This window comes from Myotis nattereri (genome assembly GCF_964212035.1).
Source record: "Myotis nattereri genome assembly, chromosome: 9".
Classification (NCBI taxonomy): domain Eukaryota; kingdom Metazoa; phylum Chordata; class Mammalia; order Chiroptera; family Vespertilionidae; genus Myotis; species Myotis nattereri.
The window spans coordinates 62346239-62364868 of record NC_138084.1 but is presented as its reverse complement, the minus strand read 5'-3'; the positions used below and the strand labels follow the sequence as shown (position 1 = coordinate 62364868).

At 36.1% G+C, this 18630-nt stretch overlaps 1 protein-coding gene across 2 annotated transcripts in view; it reads left to right on the top strand.

Moving 5' to 3' along the window:
- Positions 1 to 18630, top strand: part of CCDC82 (coiled-coil domain containing 82) — a 37103-nt gene that overhangs the window by 14257 nt on the left and 4216 nt on the right. For both annotated transcript variants that reach the window (XM_081099454.1, XM_081099455.1), the window contains exons 4-7: positions 4427 to 4519; positions 5801 to 5925; positions 9171 to 9341; positions 16668 to 16853. In XM_081099454.1, the coding sequence (XP_080955580.1) occupies positions 4427 to 4519; positions 5801 to 5925; positions 9171 to 9341; positions 16668 to 16853 (575 nt within the window). The remainder of the gene's footprint in view (positions 1 to 4426; positions 4520 to 5800; positions 5926 to 9170; positions 9342 to 16667; positions 16854 to 18630) is intronic.

The window sequence follows — 18630 nt, the reverse complement described above, 5'->3', positions numbered from 1 at the left end:
AGAATATTTGAATAAGAAACATAATATTTTTGGATGGACTTTACATTTGGAGATGGGAATTTAAAGGTATGATAGAAGAAAATACTGAGTTGTCAAACACTTTATGCAGATTAAAGAGGCACACATCCCAATAAGTTGATGAAAAAGATTTGCAGATAGACATGCGAAGGAAATATTTTCCTAATTACAAGAATAAAGAAAAAGTTATCTAACCGTTTCTTTAGAACTATAAAAATTAACATTAGGTGCCATATCAATATAACATTAATGTCAAAAGAGAAAAATTAAGCCATAATTTCAATAGATTCTAAAAAGGCATATGATAAAATTCAGTGTTCATATGTGCATATGTCCTTTACATAACAAAGAATATTTTAAACCAACAGTCAGCATACTTACAGTAAAGCACTTGGGATAGCCTCTGTAATAAAGAATGAAACAAAAATATTTTTACGAACTTTATCCTAGTGTTTTGAACAGTGTAACAAGACACAAAAGTAAAACAAATATACTATTGATAAGGAAAAGACATTGCTTGAACATAACATGATTAGATATATATATTTATATAAACTAAGTTTCTGATTTAATCAAGGCTACAGAAGTTAAGAGGAAGGATATGAATTCATTGCGAGCAGAAATAGGTGCAGCATATATTTCCACAGTTTTCTCATGTTCTCTTTTCTCTTTGTGGGGTTGAGGTGGAACCTGGTAGACTAGAGAAAGAAGCTTATGTTGCCTGTGCCCTTTTACACTGGGCTTACACCTACATTGCAGAAGAAAGTACAGTGATAAATCTACCTAAGATAATATTTATAAGCATTCTCTTGTTTCTGAAAATAAACTGCAAGACCACATGCTTCTCAGGGCGGGGGGATAAAGCAGAGTTGGTGCCCAGGAATTCCCAAACAACCTCTCTTTCTCTAGCTCTGGAATGTCCCAGGAGGCTCCTTTTCCACAAGTATCTAAGATAATCTTACTGTTTTGGAATTAGTAAAAGATCTCAGAAAAACACTGTACACCATCAATAATTATTTAAACAGCATAATGAGGGAGCAGTCCACTTACTCTAGCAAACACAATTAAGTTCCTAGGCATAATCATAAGAAAAACATAGCTTGCTATGTACAAGAATAAACTTTACTGTGAAATAGAAAAGAAATCATGAAGCATGGAGACACAGCATGTTTCTGGAAGGTAGTAAATAGTATGAGAAGTTATTCTTCTGAAATTGTTTGAAGAACAAAACAATCCTAAAGTTCATTTGTAAGAACAGATACTATAGGAGAATAAATAAAATTTGAAAACAGAGAAAATCAAAAGGCTTGCCCCCAGGTATAAAAAGTTATCACAAAATTACAATAAGTAGAACAGTGTAGTCCTGACATGAGAATGACAACCAGATCAGCAGGAAGATGGTGCTAACACAAAATCGTAGCAAATACATGGAATTAACATGAAAAAGGGTGCATGGAAAATCAACAGAATGACTAGACTATCCAGTGATTGGGTGTGGGGAAACTGATGAACTGCTTTGAAAAATCAACCTCTGTGTAAACCCAAATATTGTTGGTTTTCTCCTGGGTACTTTTGAAGTTTTTTTTTTATAATCATGGAGAAAAGTTGTAAGCAATATTTCTAGGCTCTCCCACAGAAGCCCACCTAGGGAGGAGTTATAGCACTGAATAAAGTTCTAGAGGAGGTCTGAGCTCTAGTTCCGATTCTGCCTCTATCTAGTTGTGTGACCTTGGATAAGTTATGTCATCATTGTGTCATTTTTCTTAATTTTAAGGTGAGATCTTTGAATTTAATTTTCTCCAATTTCACATCCAAGTCTAAAATTTCATGTTCTGAGGTATAATAATATAGTAGTGTTCAAGACAAATCTCACTACCATGAAGAACTACATCTCCCAAGGATAATAGAATGAAATCTGGAGTCAGAGTGCCTGGGTCCCAACCTTGGTTTTAACGCTAGCTGTGTGATCTTAGGGAAGTTTTACATCCTTCTCTCTATCTGTTTCCTCAACCAAAAATAAATGGAGGGTCATGCCCTGGCTGCTGTGTTCCACGGTTAGAGCGTAGGCCAGTGATGGCGAACCCTTTGAGCTCGGCGTGTCAGCATTTTGAAAAACCCTAACTTAACTCTGGTGCCATGTCACATATAGACATTTTTTGATATTTGCAACCATAGTAAAACAGAGACTTATATTTTTGATATTTATTTTATATATTTAAATGCCATTTAACAAAGAAAATCAACCAAAAAAATGAGTTCGCGTGTCACCTCTGACACGCGTGTCATAGGTTCGCCATCACTGGCATAGGCCAATGCACCAAAGGGCCTCAGGTTTGATTCCTGGTCAAGGGCATGTACCTTGGTTGCAGATTCGATCCTTGGCCCTGGTCGGGGCTCGTGGGAGGCAACCAATCATTGTGTCTCTCTCATCTCTCTCTTGCTCGCTCTCTCTCTCCCTCCTCCCTCAAAAAATAAATGAATAAAAATAAACTGAGAGTCATGATACTACATAGTAGGCTTGTTGTGAGAAATAAAGCAATACACATAAATACGCATAAAACGGGGCCTGGCATGTACTTACTCAGTACATTGTTTTAAATTTGAGAGGCCGGGAGCATAATTCTACCACCACCTACCCATCCACTCAAACACAATGAAGTCAAGGCCTTCTTCTTGACTTTTCGAAGGAGATTCTGATCCACATTGGTAGGAGGTTATTCTGTGATTAGGAAAACAAGAAAAAAGTCCAGGTGATTCTGATCCTCTGTCCTTTTATTCCTAATCCTCAAGAGACACTATCAGGGTCTTTGAGATAGAGTAGCCGTTCCCAAGCTCTATAGCAGGTGACTAATCTTGGGCATTAGCACATTCAAGACATAAAAATACAGAGGTAAAAAAATTATATTTCAATTTATTTGATAGTTAAATTTATTTTTTTTATTGATTAAGTTATTACATGTGTCCTTATCCCCACATTACCCCCCATCTCCCCCACTCATGCCCTAACCCCCCTGTTGTCTGTGCCCATTGGTTAGGCCTATATGCTAGCATATAAATCCTTTGGTTAAATTTAGATGCATAGGGATGGATTTGATTTTTTTGCTCAACGTATCAATATTTTCAGAAGTTTTTTCTTAATATAATTTGAGAAGCACTAGACAAAGTTTAAGTGCATTTTAACACTTACAAATTAAATTATCTGCTAGTACTTGATACTGGTAGTCAAATCAAAGTTGAATTCTTTTGAAGTATTAGTTCATTTTCCAATTATGTACTAATAATTTTTAAAAATATTAATAAATTGCTATGATCAATTCTTTTATGTTTTTCATTTAGTCAGAGGCCCTCTAAATCTGCTATTGTCATTTAGTTTTATTACTGCTTTATTTTGTTCACTTTAGTACTTCAATAAGACGTTTCCTTTAAACAAGAATGTGTACTAAAAATTCCTCCTAAATTCTAAAAAAGGAGCTAGTTACAAATCTTTCAGTAACTAACATATAGGTTGAAATTTTCTCCATGTTAAGTCCTATCTGTGCTTTATTTCAACTGAAAGCAAAGTTCAAATTCTCCCATGGATGCTAATAATAGGTCTTATTTTTCTTTCATCCCTTACCAAGCATCTTCCATTTTTCCTGAAATACCCCGGCTGCTTTTAATATGTCTTCACCGATGCTCAGAGTTGACAGTTTGGGTCACGGAATGGGTCGTGTTTTATAGAGAACATGTCCACAGCCATAGTAAACCTTGATCCAAGAGCAATGGGAAATAGTGGGGACCATCTCTCTTATTATAGCCTGTCTCGTCAAACAGATGATATTATGGACCAGACTGGGTTAGTGGGAAATTAGGCTTATATATTTGATATAAGAAAGAGTAGACATAATTTTCTAAATCGATGTGGAAAATCTAAATCAGGGGCAGCAGAAAGGGAAATGAAATTTTTATGGCCACTGGGATTCTGGCGAGGGTAGCAATTTCACAGATAATTTTGTATGTAACATGTTTTGAAGAAAAGGAAAAAAGTTTGGTGTACATATTGAACAATCCACCTATAGATGTTTTTTCTCTTGCTCTCTCTAATTGTCAAATTGATCATTAAACTTAGGTAAACAAGGGACAATTTTGATTGTTTTTACAGCATATCTCTTCATTTTCCCTAAATAAGTTTGGAAAGTGAAGATTTATTTGAAATAACAATAGAAACTTTGGATTAGATGCCAGTAAATCTGGAAAATGGGGATTTGTTGAATGACCAGAGAAGTCACTGAGACAACTAATTTATAAAATTAGAATAATTAGCAATTTCTTCTATTTATAGTATTAATTTTCCTAGATTTGGAGAAATGAACCTATGATATTCAGGAATTGCTTTGTAAACTAGATTCTGATATTAAATTAATTTCAGATTCTTTTAGCGACCCCTACACGCACTTTGAAAGAGTTGTGAAGGCTCTCCTGATCAATGCTTTAGACGAATCATTCCTGGGAACATTATATGGTAAGTTCATAATATGAATGCAACAATTTTTTTTCTAATTTTTAAACAACTATATATATTGTATAAAAAAACACAGGAGACCCATCCGTAGGGCCCTCCAGTTATTGTTCCCTCTAAAATCAACTGTACAAAAGTCCATTCAAAAACTTGTCTATTATTTGAAATGTGGACAGGACAAAAGAAACAATGTGACAGCTCCCTGATCTTAGAGCATTCACTGTGAATTTGAAGATATAGGATATGTACTGTTAAAATAGCAGAGTAGTTCAATACTCATCTGTTGTCCCAGCCTCGGTAGGCTCTCTGAATTTCACCAAAAGTGATGCTGATTTAAGCTTCTGTGCCTTTGCTCATGCTGATCCTCCCTAGAATATAATCCCTTCCTACCCTAGATTGTGCAGGTGGGTGTGAAATCGTTTTCACTATTAAAGCTATCTATGACCTACTCAAATAATACTTGTCACTCCCTCAGTTGTGCTGTCCTTATACTGAGTATGGTGGTACTGATGTGTGTGTACTTTTCATACTTGTATTGAAAATTTATTTTGCCTTTCTCCCTTTCAATACCATGAGAAGCAGCATACCTTATGTTTACATACTTATTTCCTGCATCTAGCACACTATATAAAGACTATAAATATGTTCTGTTGAATTATCTATCTGCATGCCAAAATAAGGTTTCATTGATAGCTTATTGAACAAGTATTTGTTGAGAGCCGACGAAGGGCCAGGCGTTATTTGAGAGCTGGAGATATGGCAGTGACTATGACATGAGCTTCCTGCCTTCATGTTGCATGAAGTCTGATGGAAGAAACAGACAATGAGTAAACAAAATATATAAACAAAAAAAAATATATAACATAATATTTGTTCTTGGAGGGAAAAGGATAAAGATACGAGAGTGATAAAGACAAAGAAAGTCTAAGTTAGTCAGATTGGTCAAAGAAGATGTCTCAAGAGGTGACTTTTGGACAAAAAGCTGCAGTGAGGGAGGGCACAGCAGAGAGCACAGCAGTTCAAGACCCTCAGGAAAGACTTCCTTTGATGTGTTCAGGAAACAATTAGAAGGCCTGGGTGGTTCTTTCCTTTCCCTAATGCTCTGATGGAATGATGTTTTTCACATCATTAACATCTTATTTTAATTTAAAATGCTTCTAACCAACTAACCTAGAGCTATGGAAAGAAATCCTTAAGTATTCAGTTATTTAAATGTTTCACAGGGGCAAAGTGATTGTTGTTGTTGTTTTGTTTTTTTGTTTTTGTGGTTATTCCCCTGAACAGATCACACCAGGCAGAAATCATATGCACGAGAAATGCTGACATCTCTTGATTATTTGGACAACCACTTTGTTCAGCCTCGTCTGGAGAACTTATTCTCTAGGAGTCGCTGGAAAGAGCAGTATAAGGTACACAGGTTTGTTTGTTTTTGAATCTCTGGAGGGTGGGGGAGAGTGGGAGACCTCTCAAGATTTGAGTGTTCCGTTGGGCTGAGCAGTCTTCTCAGTTATTAGCATTTTTCTTTCTTGAATAATCAGCTGCTTGTTTCTGACCACTTCTAAAGGCTATTATTGTTTTAATTATTCACTTATCTATTCAATAATTAAGTGGCTCTAAATGATGAATAACTTTAGAACATCTTTAGTGCTTATCCCATGTATTGAAATGAGGAGGTTGTCATCCTGGCCAATGTGGTTCAGTTGGTTGTAGTGTCATCCCTTACAACAAAAAGTCATGGGTTCAATTACCCAGCAGGCCACATGCGGGGTTGGGGATTTGGTCCTCTGTCGGGGCATGTACCAGAGGCAGCTGATTGATATCTCTCGAACATCCATGTTTCTCTCTTCTCTCTCTCTCTTTCTCTCTCTCTCTCTCTCTCTCTCTCTCTCTCTCTCTCTCTCCTTTTTTCTCCCCCCCCTCTCTCTTTCCCTCTCCCTCCCTGTCCCCCCCCCCAAAAAAAAACCCTTTTTTAAAAAAATCCTCACTCGAGGATATTTTCCCATTAATATTAAGAGAGAGTGGAAGAGAGAGGGAAAGACAGAGAGAAACATCAATGTGAGAGAGACACATTGATTGGTTGCCTCCTGCACGAGCCCCAACCAGGGCCAGGGCCAGGGAGAAGCTTGCAACCAAGGTACTTGCCCTTGACTGGAATCAAATCCGGGATCCTTCAGTCCACAGGTCGGTCCTCTATCCACTGAGCAAACTGTCTAGGGCCCCCCAAAAATCTTGAACATGTCCTTGGGCGGGGATATAAATAAATAAATAGATAAATAAATAAATAGATAAATAAGGAGTTTGTCTCATAGGATGTTAATTATTGTTTCAGAAAAGAAATTAAAAAGTTTAAGAAACGGTGGGTTTAACTTAACTGGAGGACTTTTCAGTGACATTAATGCGATAATTTCTACTGTAAATCCTCGAGAGCCATGTAGTATGTAAAACTTTCCATGTTGTGTTTTACTCTGAGACGCCTTATTGTGGAGTACGTATACCTCCTAGGAAAACTGGTTTCCATAATGCAGTTTGGGGATTACAGCCTAGGTTGTCTTTAACATCCTCCACCTCAAGATTTTGTAATTCTACCAATTTGAGTAAAGCATCTTTTTAGTTTATAAGATTTATTGGATTCCTTGTTATCCTCTAGATTTCTTTATGATCTCTAACAATAGAGAGTGCACTAATGAATTTTAAGGTTTCTTTTCTCTCTCTACTTCTAACATTCTATCTCTAGTAATTGTTAGCAAGAGGAAAATGGCAAGATAAGTGAGGTTCAAGTTCCCTAACATCCTTCTAGCACTGAAATCATTAGCTACTCGACCTCATTTATGTCAGATTTGGCTTCTCTCAAGGCCTGTTCAGCCTTAAATTACCTAATGATAAATTAGACACAGATGGTTTCAGTTAAAAGACAGTTATAGGAAGAAGACTTTAATTGAGTTTAGGGTATCTTTTTGACTTTCAGTATTTTTAACCTCTCTAAACTCCAGTTTCTTCCTCAGATCCAGAAAATATTTACCTACTTTAAAGGGAAATATTTACTTACTGGAAGGTAAAGCAGGTAGTACAACTCTTAGAACATGATGTAAATATTTATTCTTTAATAGAAAGAAAAACAGCATGACTATTTGTTCATTTAATTTTGCCAAATAATTTACATGCAAAGTAAAGTTTCTTATTCTATCTTCAAAGTTAACCCCCTGAGGAAGGTACTATTATTTCTTCATTAGAGATGAGGAAACTGACTCAGAAAAATTGAGTAACATAAGGTTATACATCGAATAATGAGTCAAACCAATAAATATGTAAACCTAGAAACCTCATGTTTCTAGGGTTTCTCTGACTCCAAAGCCCATACCCCTGTGCTACATTATGCCTGACCCCATATGGTAGGCTGTGCTGCATTTGGGTAACCCAGTGTTTGAAGTAAGAATAAGATACAAAAAAAGAGTGCCTTAAAAATGTAGAGACACAGATGATTCTGTATGATCTTGATCAGGATAAGCTAGGTTATTCTATAAAAATCAAATAACATGACAAAGAAAATAAACTCACAACAAAATCTCAATAGCTTAATCCAACAGTTTATGTTTCACTTACCTTGGTTGTCCAGTGTGAGTCAACAGGAGTGCTCTGCTTGTCGTCCTCGCTCAGGGAACTAAGCTGATAGAGCTTTCTGCTCAGCATGTGCTTCCCGACTAACATAGAGCAGGGAGGGAAGGTGCATGTCAGCCTGTGAGGGACATGTGTCATGAAGTGTCATGAAATATGAGAAATAGTGAAGGTAGACAAAAGGCCGTGTTGTTGTGAATCATCCAATGGAAAGAGAAAACTATTCGTCTGTTGGGTGCTTAATTAATAGAGAATGTGAAAGTGGCTTAGTAACCCTGCTAATACGCTCCTTGTGTACAGTTCAAATATTGTGGTAAAACCTAATCTATACTACTAATTAGAACAGTAATTTCTAGCAGGCCTAGAGCACAAGCAAGAATACTCAAGCACAAGTAATTTCACAGCTTAATAAAGCTTATTTATGAATGCCAAACATTTTCTACTTGTTTACTTACTGCTAACTCAGCTATTCCACTGTCCACATCAACACTGACCATCTAGCAATCCTAGCTCCAAGTTGTTTATTTTCCAGTACTTTAGTAAGCAACCAAAGGAGGATTAAAATATTTCTGGAATATTTTGTGGAAAATATGATATAATTCACACAATGGAGACTAAATGTGATCTTGGTTTTTTTTCGGTTGTTGACTTACCTAAACCTTTTATTATATTGTGAATTTTTGCTGCTCATTATTTCCTATCTTTAACTAATAAATACCTCATTAACTAGAGATGAGAGGAAGGAAAAGAAATAAAACTTGTGAAAATCACAACTTAGTAACTCATAAGTGTGAGGGATATAACTGATTTATTTTCTAGTCTGGTTTCTTTCCATTTAATATTCCTAATTTTAAATTTATTTTTCTATTGTAAAAAATCCCTTGTCACACACTGTGTGCTCAGTATTAAAGTTAGAAATACCAGTGTTTTGCTCTTACATCTCATCCTGTTATGATTCCTAAAATTGGTTACATTCTTTTTATGTTGTTTTTGTTGTCCTCATTCTAATCCTTTAAAGCTTAATTACATCTTTTGTTTTCAGGAGCGGGTAGGAAGTTATTCTGATGTGAACATCTCTCCAAAGAATGCTAAAGACTGTTCCTGCCAGGCTTGCGGGTTGCATCGCCACTGTGCATATTTAGTGAGCTTATCAGGGAAGCAGTACAACCCCAAGACTATGAAAACTGATGATTTCATGCCATGGGACAAGCAGGTATTTTCCCTTCATTTCCGTTTTCAGTATTTGGGAATTTTAAATACATAAGCTGGCACAAATAACCTAAAGTTATTTTTACAAATGGAGAAAGCACTAGGTAAAGGGAAAGGGGCGCAAGTTTTGAATATGAAAAATATGTCTTATAAGCAGATTCACTCCTAATTCAGTGAAATACTAAAATCCATGCATCTTCTCTAGGTACAGTAAGTACACTTCACCCAAATAGTGAGGGGGAGTGGGAGGGTGAGGATGAAAGGTTGGTAACTGGGGCAGGAGAAGCAGATGTCCCCTTTTGGGTCCAAAGGAGAATTTGACCGAAGTAGAAAATTTTATGAATCTACCGAATTGACAACCCACAAGCAAATAATTGAAGATGCCTCCTCATCCTAAGATGAGGGTTGGAAAAAACCATGCCCCCACCTAGGCTATATCAGAAGTGGGTCAGACTAGAGCAATTACCACATACTTAAGGTGCTGTTAATTCTGGTGGAATAGATAAAACTGAAGAAAACACTTGAAATATTTGAAGAAAAGTATTTGATAAATGATAGCAAAATAGTGCAATGGGAAGAGAGAAAATGTGTAGATGTAGACTACTTCTATTTCTTTTAAAAATCTATGTAAAAGTGTTGCATTTATAAATGCAAAACTATTGATATTGAGAGCTTCCTCTGGTGAGTCTGTATATCTGTGAAGGGTGTATGTGTGTTTTGGGGGCTAGAGATTCAAAAATCTACTCTAAATACTGGCAGTCATTTATTAAGATACAAAGATACTATTTATCTGAATTCTGCTAGGTTTGTAATATTACTGGGCAACAATTGACCAGATCCCTCTGAACAATCTGAGTGGTAAGAATCACTTAGAAAGTGTGTATTGAGGATAATGAATTCAAAATTCATCTTTAGTGTTTTATTTGGCAAGTAACTATAAAAACATATTTCTTTTCTTTTTTTTAAATATATTTTATTGATTTTTTTACAGAGAGGAAGGGAGAGAGATAGAGAGTTAGAAATATCGATGAGAGAGAAACATCGATCAGCTGCCTCCTGCACATCTCCTACTGGGGATGTGCCCGCAACCCAGGTACATGCCCTTGACCGGAATCGAACCCGGGACCTTTCAGTCCGCAGGCTGACGCTCTATCCACTGAGCCAAACCGGTTTCGGCAAAAACACATTTCTTAACATAGTCATATATAAATTTCCCCATCCTTTAAAACTGATTTATGACTTTATGAGATAAGACATCTAGACTCTTAATAAAAGTGATCTAATACTTTAAGGTTCTTTTCTGTTGTATAGATAAAACTATTGCTGTACAGTCCCTGTCTTTGCTGTCTACAGCTAATCTTGAAGGGGAGTATGAATTAGAAAACCATTTCTGGAGTTCTGATATCCTGTGAAGGAATAAGGACTCTATAAAATAATTGATTCAAATACCTAAAAAATAAGAGAGTTCATGAAATAAAAGCAAAGAACATTAATACATCAGTCACACAATGGAAAAATATAAAAGTTAAATATATTGGAAAATTATTATTCTCTATTTAAAGGCATACAATTAAAACTACCTAAAGATGCCAGTCAGTAGCTCTCCAGTAGCAAAGTACTTTTAAGTCAAATGACAAAATGCAGTTCTGTCAAGGCTGCATTGAAACTAGCCATTTCATGAGAAGTAAGATTCCTTGACAAAGAAAGGATGTGCTATATCTTTTTAGGTACTAGATAACAATATATAGCCAGAGTTAAAAAGTTATACATATTTGGTGCCTGTAAGTTTATTCTTGGCAAGATAATTCAATAAAAGCAAATAACATAATCATGAAGTTCATTGAAGCATTATTTATAGTTAAAAATGGGAAATAATCCAAATAAAATATTAGAGTAGTGATTTAATAAGCTGAGTACACCATTATTTTGTGATAGAACAAAATAATATTTTGAAGGTTATGAAATAATGCTAAGTTAAAGCAAAATAATAAGCAATGTATATACTACCTTGCATCTATGTAAAAATGTGTGTATGTTTGTATGTATGCTATGTGCGAACATTAAACTAGTTAATGTGTATATTAAGCTAGTGTGGTTGAAATTCTTTAATATTACATTTTTTCAGTAATTTTTTTAAAATAAGAATTATTTTATTTTCAGATATCAGCTTTAAAAAGTTAGTAAATAGCAAACTTGAAAGTAGCACAACAAAACCATACTTCTAGAAAGTATGGTTTCAGTATTTTTTTTTACTTAAGACTAAGATTCACTTATTAAAATTCTACTGAACTACAATGTCAATGCATGTATGGAAAGGAAAAGGAAAGAGGAAAAAAGGAAAGGAGAAAAAACAAACCTGTTTTTGATCAAAGGTATTAAAGAGACTGTGATCATCCCCACACCCACCCTCAGGTTATTTTGAAAACGAATTCTCCATGTTGTGTTGCTGCTTATCGCTATATACAATTGAGACTTCTTGGGGTTAGCTGGAATTCTCTTTTAAAGTGCAAATAATGCTTTAAAATAATAATCTTAGTGAATTTGTTTAATGATCAAACTTTTCTTTTTAGCTAAGATTGGCTTCTTTGAAAGAAGGAATGCTTAGATGGAAAGTAGACTTAAGGGGAGGAGCAATGTTAGTTAAAGCATCTTGGGTCCGATATTGAGATGAGAGGCCTTGGACCACCAGATCGTGGTGAAGTCAGAGGTCATAGATGAGAAGGAACTCACCTGCAGGAAAGAGAGATGTAAAATCTGAAAGGCAGTTGGGAGAACTGTCAACAATTAATTTTCAGTTTTGCCCAGAGTCTGTCCAGATTCCTGAAGGTGCTTAAGATCTGATGGGGAGAGGCAGTAATTATGACACAAAAAGCAATGAATGGATAATGTGCCCATACAAAAGAAGCCAAGAGGAAGTAGAGTCCCTTGTCTCAGCCTATTGCATTAACTGTTGCCAGAGGCCTAGTATCAGAAAGCAAACTCCTGTCCATCCGCCCTCTTCCTGAGCATCCTTTTGCTTTCTCCTCCGTACTTCCACAAGGAGCTGGCTCCTCCTATGTAAATAGGGCCTAGAGACATCCTGTAAAAAGTTACCTAGTTAGCTGGGTATTGCAAATGTACCCAATGCATGTTTTATTGTATTTCCTTGCCTTGGTTTATTATCCAGTGTTTATGTACACTTCCACATGCTGTATCTAATAAATGTGCAATTCCCCATCTTCTTCTGTAGGACATTTTGGTAACAATTTTTAGCTACGTTTTCTTTTTTTTTTTTTTTTAAATTTCTTTATTGGTTAAGGTATTACAAATGTGTCCTCATCCCCCCATTAACCCCCAACCTCACCCCCACCCCCCACACTCATACTCTCATCCCCCTGTTGCCCGTGTCCATTGGTTTGGCTTATATGCATGCATACAAGTCCTTTGGTTGATCTCTTCCCCTTACCCCCGCCCTCCCCTACTTTCCTTCTGGGGATTGATAGCCTGATCGCTGTTTCTCTGTCTTTGGATCTGTCCCTGTTCATCAGTCTATGTTGTTCTCTATATTCCACAAATGACTGAGATCATGTAGTATTTATCTTTCTCTGACTGGCTTATTTCACTTAGCATAATGCTCTCCAGTTCCATCCATGCTGTTGCAAATGGCAAGAATTCCTTCTTTTTTACCGCAGCGTAGTATTCCATTGTGTAGATGTACCACAGTTTTTTAATCCACTCATCTACTGATGGGCACTGTCTTGTTCCTGTTCTTAGGGGAAATGGTTTTAGTTTTTGCCCATTGATTATGATGTTGGCTGTGGGTTTGTCATATATGGCTTTTATTATGTTGAGGTATGATCCTTCTATTCCTACCTTGCTGAGAGTTTTTATCAAGAAAGGGTGTTGAATTTTGTAAAATGCTTTTTCTGCATCAATTGATATGACTGTGATTTTTATTTCTCAATTTGTTTATGTGATGTATCACGTTTATTGATTTGCAGATATTGTACCATCCTTGCATCCCCGGGATAAATCCTACTTGGTCATGGTATATGATCTTTCTGATGTATTGCTGGATCCGATTTGCTAGAATTTTGTTGAGTATTTTGGCATCTATGTTCATGAGGGATATTGGCCTATAATTCTCTTTCACTGTGTTGTCTCTCTCTGGTTTTGGTATTAGGGTGATGCTGGCTTCATAGAATGAGCTGGGAAGTGTTCCTTCCTCTTGAATTTTTTGGAATAGTCTTAGGAGGATAGGTTTTAGTTCTTCCTTGAATGTTTGGTAAAACTCCCCTGTGAAGCCGTCTGGCCCGGGGCTTTTGTTTGCTGGGAGCTTTTTGATGTCTGCTTCAATTTCTTCCATAGTTATTGGTCTATTGAGATTTTTAGAAACTTCTGGATTGAGTTTTGGAAGATTGTATTTTTCTAGGAATATGTCCATTTCCTCCACGTTGTCTAGTTTGTTAGAGTAGAGTTGTTCATAGTATTTTTTAATGATTCTTTGAATTTCTGAGAGGTCTGTTGTTATTTCGCCTCTTTCATTTCTGATTTTGTTTATTTGAGTCCTCTCTCTTTGCTTCTTGGTGAGCCTGGCTAGAGGCTCATCAATCTTGTTTATCCTTTCAAAGAAACAGCTCTTGGTTTCATTGATCTTTTGTATTGTGTTTTTGGTCTCTATGTCATTTATTTCTGCTCTGATCTTTATTATCTCCTTCCTTCTGCTCACTCTGGGCTTTTTTTGTTGTTCTCTTTCTAATTCTTTGAGTTGTAGAGTTAAATAATTTACTATCATTTTTTCTTGTTGTTTTTTTTTTTTAGCTTCGTTTTCAATGTATTTGTATGTTTGTTGGATCCCCTAGACTCAGTTTTCCTCAGATTTATCTGTTTATAGACTAAGCTAGCCTACATGTAATCATTTATGTCATTTTGCCTATCTTCTCTGACAACAGTCACAACAGTACTTATTTCTCTGTCTCTGGTAGGTTTTAATACTGTTTATCTTGGAATTCTGTCCTTAATGGCCAGAAATGCAATTAGATCATTTAAAATAGTGTCTGAATACATTTCTGGACATTTAAGGACACTATTCTAACAACATAGATTAGTTTTACTTGTTTTATACTTTATATAAATGGGATCCTACAGTGGACACTGCATTGTACTGTATACATTACTTCATACAGTATAACAAGGTGAAAGTGCACTAAGATTAAGTACTACAGCTATTACTTACTGTTTTCTGTGAAGCCTTACTAGCAGTGGCTTAGCTCTTCCTTATAAAGTGATCACATTTTAGAGAAAAAAAATAGTGTAGGAACATTCTAAAGGTAATTTTGGGCTTATTGACCTACATAAGTGTAAGTAGATGCTAAGAAGATAGGAATTAGAAGTGGGAAGAAGTAAACTATAATGGGTAATGTTTTCAATGGACACTTTTGTTAACATACAGGGGGGAAAAATTAAATAAGGATTTTTAACACCTTTCCTTCTCTCTTGTCCAAACTTAAAAATTATGTACAAATAAATTCCTCTGTAGAATACAGTGTGGTGGAAATGAAAATCACATTATTATCCCAATGTATTTTATCTCAAACATCAATGAGAGGCTTCCCCAACACAGTCTACTTTGATGGTAGAAATGGAGAGACACAGGGTACCCCTAGTGGCCACTGCAACTATGGTGGTATTTTTTTACTCAAAATGGGAGGTATTGTCAAGTAAATTTTTATAATTGATGTGACCGATTTAATGATCATGTTGAAATGGGAAAGATACTTAGAGTAAGCAAGAAAATGCACAACACCTGATTACGGAATTTCTAATGATCTGAAAAACAAAAAGGTTTACACAGAATATGAACAGAAATCTGAACATTAGAAAAGCTTGAAAGCTGTCCCAAGTACCATCTTCACAGGGTAACACATAAAACCTGACAGTTGCCAATTATCATATTTAACTTTTAATTATTTTTGCCACTATACTCTCAGATTATTTACTGAACTCATCACCTCTGTGATCCCTTGCAATGTGGCTTCAGAAAAAGGGTGCAATTCTTTGTCAAATAGAATACCAGTTACATAGATCAGTATTGTTGCTATATCACCGTACTGAACCTTTGAAAGTATAATCCTTTAGTGAATTTATGCACAGAGTTAAATACATAAGTTAGCAAGGTTACTCCATGAAAATAAGGTTAATCATGTTATAATGCCTGGAGCCCTTTCTGTTTCATTTCCTACAGTGAGTGAAATAATGTGGGTACAGTTATTTTTAATTAGCTCAGTGCAGTGACACTTTCCCCATTTTAGCTATAGGTGTGGATAACAAAGTGTATATTCAGAATATTCTGAAAGGGAAATGTTTTTGTTGACTGATTTCACAAGAAGAGTATTAATTATAAAATCCTAGAAGCCCATTAAACATAAATATTAAAATCCTTGCAGTTTGCTAACAATAAAATCTATAATAATACAAGCATAATATGCTAATTAGACCAGACATCCTTCCAGACGATCTTCTGGATGAAGCCAGGGATGCGAGGGAAGCCCGAGTCCCAGGTGCCAGAGGGAAGCTGGTGCCAGCAGCTGGGCAAAGGAAGGCCTACTCTTGCACAAATTTTGTGCATCGGGCCTCTAGTATTAATATAATCAGTTCAGACTCATTAATTAAGGGCATAGATATGACTAAACAGTTATTTTTTACTCTACAAAATTTTTTAGAAGAAAGTGTCAAGTAAAAAACTGCCAGTACTTAGTACTGGTATGAGAGTTTGTTTTAGTTTCACATGTTGCTTATAAGCTAGAAAATTATTGTAATCCAGGCATTTTAAACTCAGTAACTGTGTATGTACAGCAGCCTGCATGCTTTTCTTGATAGGTGTGCCTATCATCTATCTTACTAGCCGTTTTTCTCCTCCTTCCCAAACATTTTTTTTTTTTTAGAAAAAAGACTTAGTTTAAGCTTCACCTACTTGAGGACCCTTCTCCCCTCTATATTGAGTTAATTGTCTTCCCTTTGTATCTTGATAGAACCTTGTGCTTAGTATTTGACAAATTGTTTTATAATCATTTGTTTTACTCCCAAGCTCTCCTATAAGCTCTCCTAATACAGGTAGAGCATCTTTCACTTATGAATCTCCAGTGCTCAGCCCAATACTTGGAACATAGCAAGTGCTCAGTTTTTGTTAACTGGGTTATATAAATAAGAGAAGATAAAATAATCATTGTATAACATTTAAAAAATGAATAATGCATTAGATTCTACTATTAAAATCTGAAAAGTAGAAAGTGTATATTCATTGCTATATTATTCACATCGTGTGTAAAATTATGTTTATTTCTTGATTTAGGAATTTTTTATTGGCAGAATTTGTGCTAACCGTACCAGAGTTTATCATAAACTGAAACATTTTAAATTCAAGCTGTATCAAGAATGTTGCTCCATAGTAAATACAGAAAAACTTGAGGATGAACAAGTTAAAGAAACAGTGGAAAGAATTTTCAATCATTCAAAAGAAAATGGCTGGATTAAGAAGGTAAGGTGGATATAAAATAACCCTCCCATTCAGTACACTCTGAATCTAATTATGAGCAGCAAGAGGATATCAATGATTAAAGGCAGCGAAATTTAAAAGGGAATCTCTCCTTCTCTCCCCGTGTTTGCATTTTCTCTTTTTTTCACCCATTTCTATCATGCTTACCATTGTCCTACCCTGAATAGGTAATGTTCTAAGGCAGTCATTCACCTCGTCAGGTAACTTTTAATCAGCAATAACACTATCCCTCAATGGAGGCTTCCTGTCCTTTCACTTTTATAGATGTGTCATTGCTGACGTGTGTGTGTGTGTGTGTGTGTGTGTGTGTGTGTATATATATATATATATATATATATATATATATATATATAATCTCCCCTTGTTTTCTTTGCCAAAGTATAGGACTCACCTCTGCTTGTCTGCTTCCTATTCTTTAGAAAAGTACTTGTGACGTTAGAGTGAAGCAGCCCCTGGTGCGAATGTGAGGAAAGGATCCTGGCTGCCGGGTCTACTGCCGCCCACATCCTCTTCTTGAGGACATGGGACTTATCAGTGAGCACTGCCCCTGAAGATTGAGGGGAATGCAGAGCTTTTAGGCCAGGGCACTGATTTTGCTCACCCCACATCCTTTTGATCACAAAATTTGGTACCAGGGATCGAGTGGAGGTTCTGAAGAGTGCACTGGATTCCTGGAGGTCTGCTGGCAGCTCTAAGCTCTGGTCTGCTCCCAGAGCTTCTAGACTTGTTTATGGCGCACGCAAAGGATGCTCATAGGATTGAAATCTTTAAGACAGGTCTAGTCACATGAATGTGGAAGAGAGAACACATAGGAGATTTTCAGGTAGCTCAGATCAACAGTATATTTAATCTTTAAAAAAAAAAAAAAAAGGCCTGACTTGAGATCCATTGCCGGAGTTATTTCTGTCGTAGGGGAATTTGTGAAAGAGGAAAAGGAAAAAGAAGAGAGCTCAGAGAACAAACTTATGAGCAAAAGGAAAAAGAGAACAAGAAAACAGGAACTTCTTAGGACGTGTGATGCTCCGCAGTCTCCAGGTCTGGAGGATGACATCAAGATGGGTTTCCCTTTTGACACATCCTCCCACTACAAACCACCGCCCAGGGAATCTCTTTGCCGGCTCCCCACATCTTGACACTTAAGTCTTGCTTCTCTCATTTGACACTTTCCAGCTTTTTATCTTTTACGTTGCTTCTGCTTCTCTCACTCCCATTACTTTCCTCCCTGTCTTCTGTGCTTTCCAGTTTGCTGTAGGGAGGAACCATCTTTTATCCAGTAAGTCCCGTCTTCATTTTCCTAGATGACATTAAAGCCTTAAGTGCTTTTATTGATGTAGTTAAGTGTTGCCAGCCCTTCAGTGGAGTTGAAAGATCTATTGGGACAGCACATTTTTAAAGAATTGTGTACTAGGCAACGAAAAAAATCACTGTGCCTGTATCATATATATTATATAATTATATATTTGGGAAGAACAATAAATTTTTTGCAGAAAAAAACTAAAACTTTTAAAATTAAATACCTTGGGGAAAGCTTATCAGGGTTTGTAACAACAGAAGGGACCTGGAATAAGAAAAAATATTCTTAGAAAAAGAAAGCCAAGCGTCATATTCTGCTTAAAGAATAATACTCAGTGTTGGGCATGGATGGAATTTCAAAATCATACACATTTAGAACAATGTGCACTTTCTTTCACATAAAGTATCAAAGAGGCTCATTTTATTTTTGAGATTCGCTCCAACTTTAAAAATATTTGTCCATAGA